Raw genomic sequence first — 12521 nt, forward strand, 5'->3', positions numbered from 1 at the left:
TTATTTAAATGTCATCCCTAAATTATATTTTGGGAGTGGCTGTTTTCTGATTATGCTCAACTGTGGGTGAAGCAGGCGGTTCCATCCTTACCCTCCAAGCTTGGGGAAGACACTGCAAAGCCTGGGTACCGGAGGGCGGACTCTGCACACACCCCCTGCACCGCCCAGCGCATGCCGCTCTGCACCGGGTCACGACGCATGCAATGCACACGTCCCACACATGCTGTGGGCTCTCCATCCCTAGTGCCTCCTTGGCAGACACCTTGGGGGTCCCACAGAGACACAGACCTCAGTGCCCCCCACCCTCCTCCACTGACTCTGAAGGTGGGGGGACGAGGTCGCGGGGATTCTTCTTTGCCACCAGGCAGACATCATAGCTGTCGTGCATGAGGGCGTTGACGGCTACGACATTCCACTGGTTCTCCCAGGGGTCCAGCTCCAATATCTCTTTGGAGATAATTTCGTGGCGATCTGAAAAACAGCAAAGGAGGAGAACAAAATATCAAATATCACACAGTATTAAATTCAGAGGTCATCATTGCTATTAAACAACTTCCTCTAAAAGGTATTATGCAGCAGAAATGAATTAACGAACAGCTGAATACTGTACTGTGGAAGACACAGTGTTCCTGATGTTTAAGAAACCAAGAAAGGCCACGTGACCACTCACATTCAGGAGTTATTCAGACACACTGACAGGGCATACTGTTGTCTCAAGTGGAAGGGGTGTGCCGGGGTCGTGTTAACGATTTATTAAAGATGCCAGCAAGGGGGGAGACTGTCCTTAATTCTGCACCTGTAGGAGGAGGTCTCACGACCTCGTGTGAGTCACTGGCCTCCCTGAGCTTACGTTTCCTTAACTGCAGATAGGATGCTGGGATACAGCCAGGGTCCTTGCAGGAGACAGATGGCACAGTCTAACTGGGCAATTTAAGAGAGTTTGGAAAGGTGTGAGTAGCGTTTAGGAAGACCCACGAGGGATGGCACAGCCCCCAGGACTAAGAGCAGCTGGGCCATTGCCACCTGGAAGGCCGCGGGGAAGGGGTGGGAACAGCAACTTGGAGAGGGCAGCTGCCTGGAGCTTAGCCATCCCCAGGGACCCTCCCGGCAGCCCCCGCAGAGGGGTGGGGAGAACAAATGCCCTTATTCTACCCTTCTTTCTCCCAACAATTCTGGCTAAACCCAACCAGAGGCCAGAGGGGAAAGGAGCCTGTGAATGCAGCCCACACAGGTCGGCTTTGCAGGACACAGAGTAAGATAGAGAAGGGGTGAGTGGGTTGGGAGGGCAGATGGGAGATTTCCAGCCCAGACGACTGTTTCACAACTTTATGATGATAAGAGGGGATAATGTATGGAAAAGTGCCCTGTCCTGGCATATAACAGTCAATACTTGAAAATGGTCTATGTGCGCTTGTAAAGGATGTGGGTTTTATAGTTGTTCATATATGTCCATTAGGTCATGTCATTCAAATCTTCTACATATTTACTGCTTTTTGTGGGCTTGTTCTGTCTGTTACTCAGAGAGCTGTGTGAAGCTATCCCACTAAGATTATCGATTTGTCTATTTCTCCTTTTAGTTCTGTCAATTTTTAGTGTACACATTTTGAGTCTGTTATTAAGTGAATACAAATTTTATCATTTATAAATTTATCATTTAATTGACCCTCTTACTCTAGAATAAGTTCCATTAGAATTCTTTTGACTAATATCATAACTAGCAAAGGTACAATTCTAAAGAACATTCTGATAATCTTTGACTTTTAACTGGAACATTTAGTCTATTTACATTTAATGCAATAACTGATATATTTTGGTTTAAATCTAACATCCCATTTGTGAACCGTCCTTGTCTCACTCGTTCTTTTCTCCTTTAATGCTGTCTTTTGGACTGAGTGGGTTTTTTTTGCGGTCCGCGGGACTCTCACTGTTGTGGCCTCTCCCGTTGCGGAGCACAGGCTCCGGACGCACAGGCTCAGCGGCCATGGCTCATGGGCCCAGCCACTCTGCGGCATGTGGGATCTTCCCGGACCGGGGCACGAATCCGTGTCCCCTGCGTCGGCAGGCGGACCCTCAACCACTGCGCCACCAGGGAAGCCCCTGAGTGTTTTTTATCATTCCATTTCTTCTCCTCCACTGATTCAGAAATTATAAACCCCATTTGTATTCGTTTTTTTTTTTGGCCAAGCTGTGTGGCTTGCAGGATCTTAGTTCCCCAACCAGGGATCGAACCTGGGCCCCGGCAGTGAAGGCACTGTGTCCTAACCACTGGATCTCCTGGGAGTTCACCCCCATTTCTATTCTTTTGGTGGGGGTTACCCTAGATTAAAACTTGCACACCCAACTTACCAAGATCTGATTAAGCAATACCTTGACCATCCTCTTGGAAGGCCTTAGAATAGTTTAATTATATTTACTTCCCTCCCAATTTATTAGCCTTTGTTGATGTGCATTTTCATTCTATCTGTAGACTCTGAAAGACATTATTATTATTGTTCTGTACGGTAAATGCTCACAGAATGACCTGCGTATTTACACTTGCATTGCTCTTCATTCTTTCCTGCATCTTAGACTTTTCATCAGGGTCAGTTTTCCTTATGCCGAAGTACATACTGTAGGGGATGTCTTGTTACGGCAAACTCCTTCATCTTTTGTTTGTCTGAAAATGCCCTTTTTCACCTGCATTTCCTGAATGAACCTTCACTCCAAAAACACCAAAAAATAGTCATAGCTGACACTCACTGTGTGCTTACGGTGGGCTGCGTGTGCTGTGCTCACCGTGAGCCGGGTGCGCTGAGATGTTATATCACATCACCCTGTGGGGCAAGCACCAGTTTACCCCTGTTTTCAGACTAAGGGTTAAGATTCAGAGGACCTGCCTACAGGCACACGGCTAGAAGTGGCAGAGCCGGAATTCCCACCCAGATCTGCGATCCTCAAAGCCTGTGCTCGAGACCACTGAGCCCTTCCGAATGAAGAAGGACGTGGTGGGACTGTGTTTCCTGCAGCTTGTTGATAAGGCAGGAGGAGACAGGCTCTGTGGGACCCAAAGCTTATATGACTTGGGAGGCCCTCTTTAAGGAACATGTTACAAAATTAGGTATGGAAGTGAGTATTTACTTTTTCCAGCTCTATTGGGGCACAATTGACAAATAAAAATTGTATACATTTAAGGTACACGATGTGATGATTGAGATGTGCACACGCTGTGAAACCATCACCACAATCAAGCTAATTCACACACCCATCACCCCACATGGTTACGTGTGTGTGTGTGTGCGTGTGTGTGTGTGTGTGTGTGGAGAACACTTAGCAAATTTCAGGTATACAATACAGTACTTTTTTTGTTTTTTTTGTCCACGTGGCGCGGCTTGCAGGATCTTAGTTCCCTGACCAGAGACTGAACCTGGGCCACGGCAGTGAAAGCACCAAGTCCTAACCACTGGACCGCCAGGGAATTCCCAGTGTTAACTAGAGTCACCAGCCATGTATTAGACCCCCAGAACGCCTTCACTTTATAGCGGGAGGTCTGTAGCTTTTGACCAGTGTCTCCCCATGTCCCCTCCCCCAAGGCCCTGGCAGTCGCCATTTCTGCGCTCTGCTTCTGTGCGTTGGATTACTTTGGATCCCACTTGCAAGTGAGATCACGTGGTACTTGTTGTTCTGTGTCTGGATTGTCTCACTTAGCATGATGTCCTCCAGGTTCATCCTTGGGGGGCAAGTGGCAGGATTTCCTTCTTTTTTATGCTGAATAATATTCCATGGAATAGAAATATATACACACCACATCTTCTTGATATCAGCTCTGTCCAGTACAACTCTGTGATAAAGGAAATGTTCTGTAATCTGCAGTGTCCAGTACAGAAACCACTAGACACATTTGAAGTGTGAGACTGAGGAGCTGATTTTTAACTTTTATTTAATTGTAATTAGCTTAAATTAAGAACTTACGTAGACACGAAGCTCAAAATCTTTTTTTCCTTTAGTTTTTTTTAAAAAAATCTTTTGGGTCTGTGACTTTCTGAGACAGGTGTCACAAAGTCCATGCAGGTCTTGAGGATTTATCCATTTATCTTCCGGTTTGTGTAGTTTCTGTTTTATATGTCTCTGAGCTGTGTTGTTAAGTGCAAAAGGAATCATGCTTGTTGAGTCTGTTAGAGTTCCTGGCGACACCAGCAGACACGAATTCTGTCCGGCTTTAGCAAAGTGGGGATTTACTGGACAGAAGGTAGCTCGGCAGCTTGAGGGCAGCCGAGAGGGGTGTGGGTGGCCCTGCCACTGGCCTTCTCGCTGTGGCTGCTGGCAGGCGTCAGTGCTGGAAACCACCATTCCCCGCAGAGCCCTGGCGGCGCGAGGCTGACGGGTCTGACCCAGGGGCCGCCCATCGAGGGGCAGACCTCCGGGACGACCGTTTCCTCTTCCTGCCCGTCCTCCTGTTGAGGTGGAGGAGCCTTCTCTGGCTCCTTTACTGCCGGTGTCTTGCAACATGTGTTTTACCACTCCCACACCTGGGTTTCTGTTTCGTTTTGTTTTGGTTTAGCTGGATGAAGGCTTGCAATGTGTTTATTTAAATTAATGCAGGATGGGGCTTGTAAAATTTTAGAGTAGACGGAGTTTTCTTCATTAATTTTGCTTCCTTTCGCTCATTTCAGTGTTTATTGGGGAGACGTATTTTTTTAAACGATGTATGCGTATTACCATCTTTCCTAGAAATCTCTAATTTACATGGAATGAAAGTTACTGCATTAGTGCCAAAGAAGTGAAGAAGGTAATGAGTGAGCTTTCTTGACTGGGAAGGGGAGAGTGTACTGAGTCGTCCCAGACTTGGGTGTGGCCGGGGACTCAGGAAGAAGGCACCCCGGGGATCCGAGCTCCCGCCAGGGCCGCCTGACAGGGCACACACCGCGGTGGGCCGTCCCTAACGGAGCTCAGAGAGCGAGCTGTGTACCTACCCGTGTGTGTGAGTGAGCCTGGGCTCCTGAAACGCTGTCCTCTCACAAGGAAGAAGAAACCGGTGGCCGAATTCAGTGTCAGCTCGTTTCAGTTCAGTTGATTCTCCAAAAACAGACACTTAATGCAACAGCATCTTACTCACTCGAGGAGTCAGGAAACTCCCTGAGGCCGGCTGCCTCCAGGGGTCAGCAGTTGAAAACGTTATTTTATACGAAGCAAATAAAGAATTCGCGTAAGCGTTTGAAGATGACAATGCCAAAGGCATGCTGTGAGTGTGGCAGACGCCTCAGCTGTAGCCCCACGTGCCTTAGGGCTGCTCCCTGTTGTTGGATATCCTCCAGTAGACAAACTTGAGAAGCACCACCTTAGTCTAGATCTCATCGTTCAATTCAGTGAGACTGTCAGAAAACTGAAAGCGTGGGATATTTTTTTAGTCCCTTATAGAGTTTTTTTTTCTGACGTGCTCTTCGGTGAAATGCTGACTTGCATTTTATTTATTACAGAAATATAATTGAGGACATTTCTCACTGCCCTATATGAGGCTACGGGGAGAAATTCTCCACGTTTAAAAGCTGTGCCCCTCTAGCAGTGGTTTGTTCCCCTCTGAGGACACTGCAAATCCGTAGCTGGGCGTGTGGTCCTTTCAACTCTGGCCTCTAGAGGGACCAGAGATGAACTGGTGGACCTCATACAGCCAGTGCATGAGAGCGCTGGCGACTTTACCCCCATCTGGCTTGCTTTTTTTTTTCTCTTTAAAAAAAGTTTTTATTTTATATTGGAGTATAGTTGATTTACAATGTTGTGTTAGTTTCAGGTGCACAGCAAACTGAATCAGTTATACACACACATACATCCACTCTTTTTTAGATTCTTTTCCCATATAGGTCATTGTAGAGTAGTGAGAAGAGTTCCCTGTGCTGTACAGTAGGTCCTTGTTGTTTTTCTATTTTATACATAGTGGTGTGTATATGTCTTTATTTTCCCTTCATCCCATTTCCTGATTTTTTTTTTTTTTTTGGCTGCGTTGGGTCTTCGTTGCTGCACACCGGCTTTCTCTAGTTGCAGCGAGTGGGGCCTCCTCTTCGTTGCAGTTGCAGGCTTCTCATTGTTGTGGCTTTTCTTGTTGTGGAGCACGGGCTCTAGGCTCGCAGGCTTCAGTAGCTGTGGCACATGGGCTCAGTAGTTGTGGCTCGTGGGCTCTAGAGCACAGGCTCAGTAGTTGTGGCGCATGGGCTCAGTTGCTCTGCGGCATGTGGGATCTTCCGGGACCAGGGCTCGAACCTGTGTCCCTTGCGTTGGCAGGCGGATTCTTAACCACTGCGCCACCAGGGAAGCCCCCTGATTTATTTTAATTTCTATCTTATTGTGTCGTGTGCCTCTCTATGAGCCATGTCAAGTTCCATTGCATTTTGAATGAATAGGTATGTCAGTCAATCATAAATCATAAAACGGGTTACTGAGCACAGGCTGACCTGGCCTGTGCAGCTGGTGGGCTTGTCCTCAGGCGGGGGTGTTACCTACCCTCTGTAGCGAGGTGGAGCAAAAAGCGTGATACAGCTGCCCCCCACTCAAGCAGGAAGGAGAGGGTGATGAGTGTAACCAAGGCGCGACCGCAGTGAGCACCTCTTAGAGGAGGGACCCGGTTTGGGCAAAACCAGAACCAAAGCCACACGACCGTCTGAGGATGTGCAGTTGCCTCTGTGAACGAGGTTAGGATGCGGGGGAGTCCTTTGCAGCCCCCTGCGGTACATCAGCGTACTGTCAAATCACGTGGCACAGAAACAGTCTTCCGCTGTCTGGAAATTCAATTAATTAATCAGAGATTTTATATTTTCCACCGACTGAAGGAATGGATGTACAAAATCACTTTTGATCAAGGGGTAACTGGCATCCCAAGTAATGACTATAAACAAACTTCTGAGTATTCTGGGCCTTTTTCTTTGCTTTGGCCGTGCCGTGCATTGCGCAGGATCTTAGTTCCCTGAACAGGGATCGAACCCCTGCCCCCTGCACTGAGAACGTGGGGTCTTAACTACTAAACCACCAGGGAATTCCCTGGGCTTATTTATAAGAAACATAGAATGTGTTTTACCCTTCAAGATACACAGGAGTTCAAATAGGAAATGGTGCTTTCGAGAAAATTAGTTTTTTATTTTCTTTTTCTTAAGAAAAATACTTTAAAAAATGAGATTAAGCAAGTGGAAGGTCTGTGAGGTGAAATGATTTGATAAAGACCACTGTATTGGGACTTCCCTGGTGGTGCAGTGGTTAAGAATCCGCCTGCCAATGCAGGGGACACAGGTTTGAGCCCTGGTCCGGGCAGATCCCACATGCCATGGAGCAACTAAGCCTGTGCACCACAACTACTGAGCCTGCGCTCTAGAGCCCACGAGCCACAACTACTGAAGCCTGTGAGCCACAACTACTGAAGCCCGTGCACCTAGAGCCGGCACTGCGCAACAAGAGAAGCCACTGCAATGAGAAGCCTAAGCACTGCAACAAAGAGTAGCCCTCACTCACCACAACTAGAGAAAGCCTGCACGCAGCAACGAAGACCCAACGCAGCCAAAAATAAATAAATTTATATATTAAAAAAAGACCATTGTATTTCATGTAAACATCAACACACTGGGATTCAGGTCTACTATTTTATTATTTCTTTTATGTTTTGCTCCTCTGTTTCCCCTTTCCTTCTTCTTTTTGGATTATGTGAATATTTTAAATATCCCATTTTAATTTATCTTGAATTTTTAAGCATTCTTCTTTGTACAGTTTGTTTTTTGGTAGTTGTTCTAAGGATTACAGTAACTTTTTTTAAAAAAATATTTATTTATTTATTTTTGGCTGTATTGGGTCTCTGTTGCTGTGCACGGGCTTTCTCTAGTTGCGGTGAGCGGGGGCTACTCTTCGTTGTGGTGCATGGACTTCTCACTGCGGTGGCTTCTCTTTGTTGCGGAGCACGGGCTCTAGGCACGCGGGCTTCAGTAGTTGTGGCACGCGGGCTCAGTAACTGTGGCTTGCGGGCTCTAGAGCACAGGCTCGGTAGTTGTGGCACACGGGCTTAGTTGCTCCGCGGCATGTGGGATCTTCCTGGACCAGGGCTCAAACCCGTGTCCCCGGCGTTGGCAGGCGGATTCTTAATGACTGCGCCACCAGGGAAGCCCAGGAGTACAGTAACTTTTAACAGACTATTTCGCTGATACTTCATCACTTCAAGTGGGTGCAGGAACCCCCCCACTCCCATCTAGTCCCTTAGCCTACCTACCCCATTACGTTTAATTGTCACCACAAGGGAGACAGCCCTCTCTGTGTAACACTAACCCACACTGAGAACACTATCAGACAGTGTTAAAATTTTTCCTGTCGACTGCCATTCATGTGCTAAAGAACTGAAGAGGAGAAAAATGTCCATTATATTTACCCGGGTATTCACTATTTCTCTTTGTCTTCCTGGATTCCTGAGGTTCCAAGTTTCTCAGCGATACCAGTTGCCTTTCATTTGAAGAATTTTCTGTAACTTTCCTTTTTTAGAGCAGGTCTGCCTAATACGGTGTATTACACTGATTAATTTTTGTACGGTGAACCAGCTTTTCATTCCTGGCATAAAGCCTGCTTGGTTAGAATGCATAATTCTTTTTGTATGTTGCTACATTCAGCTTGCTAGTATTTTACTGAGCATTTTTGCAACCGTATTCATAAGGGATGTTGGCCCGTAGTTTTCTGGCATGTCTTTGTCCAGTTTTGGTATCAGGGAAATTCCGGCCTCATAGAAAGAGTTGGGAAATGTTCCGTCCTTTTCTATATTCTGTAAGTGTGTGAAGAGTTGGTGTTATGAGCTCTGATCTTTTGGAAACATAATGTTGGCTTCCTCACTCTGCTGGGGGTGGAGAACAGAGTGTTTGATTCTGACTTTCCTCTGCTGAGTCAAAGAACTCAACAGGTCTGTCAAGAACTGTGAAGAGTCTTAGACTTTACAACACGAAACTCCTGGTCATAGAGGAAGGATGGGGTCGCTCGTAGCAACAGCAGCAGGCAGTGTGTCCGCATTTTAAAAGTACAGTTATTTGAGCCACAAATCCCACAGGGCAGCATGGAGTGTGTCAGGGGACACCTGTACAATCAGTGGGCTGCCTTGTAGGAGGGGAGCCCTAAGCTTAGGAACCGGAAGCTTTTATAATGGCCCTTGCGGTGGAGGGAGACACTGTCTCTCTTTTCTAAGGTTGTCTGCTGTACAGACACGCTTGAAAGGGTCTTCCAGAACAAAGGCAGGCAGTGTCTCTGCTCCCAGATGCTCAGAGATGCATGAGACCCACAGAGGATTACCTCCCAGCAGGCTCACCTGCTAATATTTTCCTTAATACTCCCCTCATTGTTCCTCTCTTACAGGTACTCTATTTATGTATCTCAAACTTGCTTTTGTTTTATCAGTTATACACGCGCACGATTTAAAGAGCCAAACAGCTCAACAAGGTTCAGGCCTTAAAGATGGTTGTGTCCTACCCACCTCCCCATTTTCTGCCTTTCAACCTGGCTGATTCTTCTGGCACTGAACACTGTCATCTATAAATAACATATTTTATACTATTGCAACTTCTTTTTTAAAAAAAATGATTTTCTTTATTTTTATTATTATTATTTTTTTGGCTGTGTCGGGTCTTAGTTGTAGCACACGGGATCTTCACTGAGGCACGCGGAATCTTTAGTTTGCGGCACACGAGCTTCTCTGTAGTTGAGGCTCGGTAGTTGTGGCACGCGGGCTTAGTTGCCCCGTGGCCCGTAGGATCTTAGTTCCCCGACCAGGGATCAAACCCGCGTCCACTGGACCATGAGGGAAGTCCCTATTGCAACTTCTTGGTTTCTCAGATGAAGCCATGCACTCCTGACTTCCACTGTAGAAAATGTGGTTTCAGCTTTCTTCCACATCCCCACCGTGTGTGCCCCACTCCCCCGAACGGTTGAGGCTCCGTGTTTACCACTGACATGATTAGACGTGATTGTTATCAGTGCTATTCACACATGACCGGGTGACACACTCTCCTTTCCTGCACAACTGCTTGTTTCCTCTCAAGTCAGTTGTTTTATTTTTGTTAGTTTTCATTGCTCTTCTCCAAGTGTCTAAATCTTGCAGAATATTAAGATTTGATCAGTTTTCTCTTCTGGAAGTCCCCTCCCCCAGAGCCTTTGACCAGCTGCCTTCTGAACTGGCTGTTCAGGCCACTGTACAAGCTGTCATCCCTGGATCTCCCCTCAGTATCCTTCCCTCCACTGTGTTTAATCCTGTCTCCTGGCCCCCTGCCCTCTAGTACTTGGCTTAGGTGTTCGTTGTTGGGAAGCAAAACCTAACAGAAGGGAGCACAGGAGATAAATTTTGGGAACATTGCATGTCTGAAAACGTGCTCCCACACTTAGAGGTTCAGCAGGTACGGAAGTGTAGGTAGAAGGTAACTTTCCTCTAGGGTTTTTGAAGGCATTAGCTTAAGTTTCTTCTAGCTTCCAGTGTCACGTTTCCTAAGTGTGGTGCTATTCTGATTCCTGACACTTTCTACGAGATGAGTCCTTTCTCTCTGGCAGCTTTCAGGATCCTCATTTGTCCCCGGCGTTCTGTGACATTGCAGGGATGTGCTTTACTCTGTGTCCGTTTTCTTCCACTCTGCTGGGGATGAGGTGTTTCCTTTCAACTGGTAACTTTAGTTCTGGGAAATTTTCCTAATTTATTTCATGGATGTTTTGTCCCTCCATTTTCTCTATTCTTTTTTTTTTTTTTTTTTTTTTACTGAAACTCCTATTCAACGATTGGACCTCATGGACTTACTTTCTTTTTCTCTCATTTTCTATCTAATTGCTTTTTGCTCTGCTTCCTGAGAAGTTTCTTCCACTCTACACTCCAAGTTTTCTATTGTATATATAAGTTCTGCTGTCATATTTTTAACCTCCGAGGACGTTTCTCCCCCTGGCACAGCCTGTTTCCTCCAGTTGCTTTTCTTCTTTTATGTTTTGATTTCTGTCTTTTCTGTACATGCTTTCCTCAAAGGTCTGATGAGCCCCAGCTGTTTGCTCATCTTTAAGAGAGGGATACCATGGAAGCCTTTCCTGTGAGGTTCTCTGTGGGGTGATTTGGCTTTGCCTTATTTTGGGGCTGGTCAGATTCCCAAAGAAGAATCTTCCTGTCTCCTGCCTGGAGGTTATGGCTGCCCACGTCTGGGAGCCAGAAGACGAAGAAAGCTGCTGATCTCAAGATTCAGTATGTAGCCGTTCTCTTCAGCCCCCTGCTTTTAGTACTGATTGCCTCCCCGCCCCCATCCTTAGCTTCGGTCTTTGTTGGGGTGCAGGAGGGGCTTTATCTCAGTGTCGAGGGAAGGGCAGGAGATTGGGGTCTTCCTGTCTTTCCGCTGTCCTCGTGTTTTCAGCGTCACCTTCATTCCCTCTTCCAGACTTGTCCACCCCCAAGACTCCCTGGGGTTCTGTGGTTTGTGCTTCCTTTTCCTGTTGCCAGGTTAGCACTGAACTGTCTCATGTCTGGGCAGTTATTCATCCATCTGCTTTCCTGCTTCCTAAATTGTGTTGCTGTTGCCCTCTCTCCTCTTCTCTTTGTCTGACTGTGTTCATTCCATTTACCGTCATTTTCGTGGGACATGGGAGAAAACAGAGGTGTTCAACCTACTATTTTAACCAGTATGCAATTACTATGTTTATTACGTGTTTTGGTGTCTATCTTTCCCATCAGCCGTTGAGCATCTCAAAATTGTAGCCCAAGTGCCTCTAAACAGTTTGTTTCAATACATTTTTATGGAATTAACTAAACAGATTAAAAGAGTACTTTCTTGACTGTGGTTTTTTGAGTAAATAAATGGGATGAGTAGGTTTGTGTCACACAAGGAGAGAAAATTCAGTGCCTCTTTTTAGGTCTGACGCTGAGATCTCTAGTTTGTAATGGGCACGCTAATATACAATTGTTCTGTTTTCCATAAAACCCCACTGACAACTCACTCAGCTAATCCGGGACAATTTTCCATCTTAAAACCAAATAATTAAAAGGGACTTTGAGAGCTCGCATAGTAAATCCCTTTCCCTCTGGCTGGAAGCATTATTAGTCCATTACAGTTCCAAGAAAAGACATTGGCTCAGAGCGTGAGTTCAGACATTCTTGAAAAACTGGGGATATCAATTCTCTAACTCAGTATTATACAAAGGAAAATAGGACAAGGAAACAAGACAAAAGAGAGTATCTTCTAGATCCTTAGACACTAATTACCCCCCACTGCTCTGGAGTGGGGCTCTGGAGGTCCTGAGGCTGCCCTCTGTATTCTCTGCCCTTCTCTTCTGGTCAAGAGAAAGCCTGCAGCCAGGGGATGGAGAGTAGGGCCCTGGCGGGGGGTGGGGGGCGGGCGGCGAGTGGTCCAGCACCTGGGCGCTCTCCTGTCTCCTCCAAGGCCTCCTCACTCACGGGGTTGCAACAGGGGTCTTTACAAGATCTCCTTGCCCTGCCAGGTTTCTTGCTACTGTGACAGGTTACTACCTTTACACAAGCATGTGATGTGTAATATAAAAGATATTAGAACCGTTAAAAAAAA

The 12521-nt window shown here is 46.4% G+C and overlaps 1 protein-coding gene across 1 annotated transcript in view; it reads right to left on the reverse strand.

Moving 5' to 3' along the window:
* Positions 1 to 238: 238 nt before the first annotated feature.
* The window catches only part of KBTBD12 (kelch repeat and BTB domain containing 12), a 44338-nt gene continuing 32055 nt past the window's right edge, over positions 239 to 12521 (reverse strand). The window contains exon 5 of the mRNA XM_022562567.3: positions 239 to 471. Within this exon, the coding sequence (XP_022418275.1) occupies positions 290 to 471 (182 nt within the window). The 3' untranslated portion in view covers positions 239 to 289. The remainder of the gene's footprint in view (positions 472 to 12521) is intronic.

The sequence above is a fragment of the Delphinapterus leucas genome, chromosome 10 (genome assembly GCF_059928025.1).
Source record: "Delphinapterus leucas isolate spDelLeu-1000000601 "Yukka" chromosome 10, BTC_Dleu_Yukka2, whole genome shotgun sequence".
Lineage (NCBI taxonomy): Eukaryota > Metazoa > Chordata > Mammalia > Artiodactyla > Monodontidae > Delphinapterus > Delphinapterus leucas.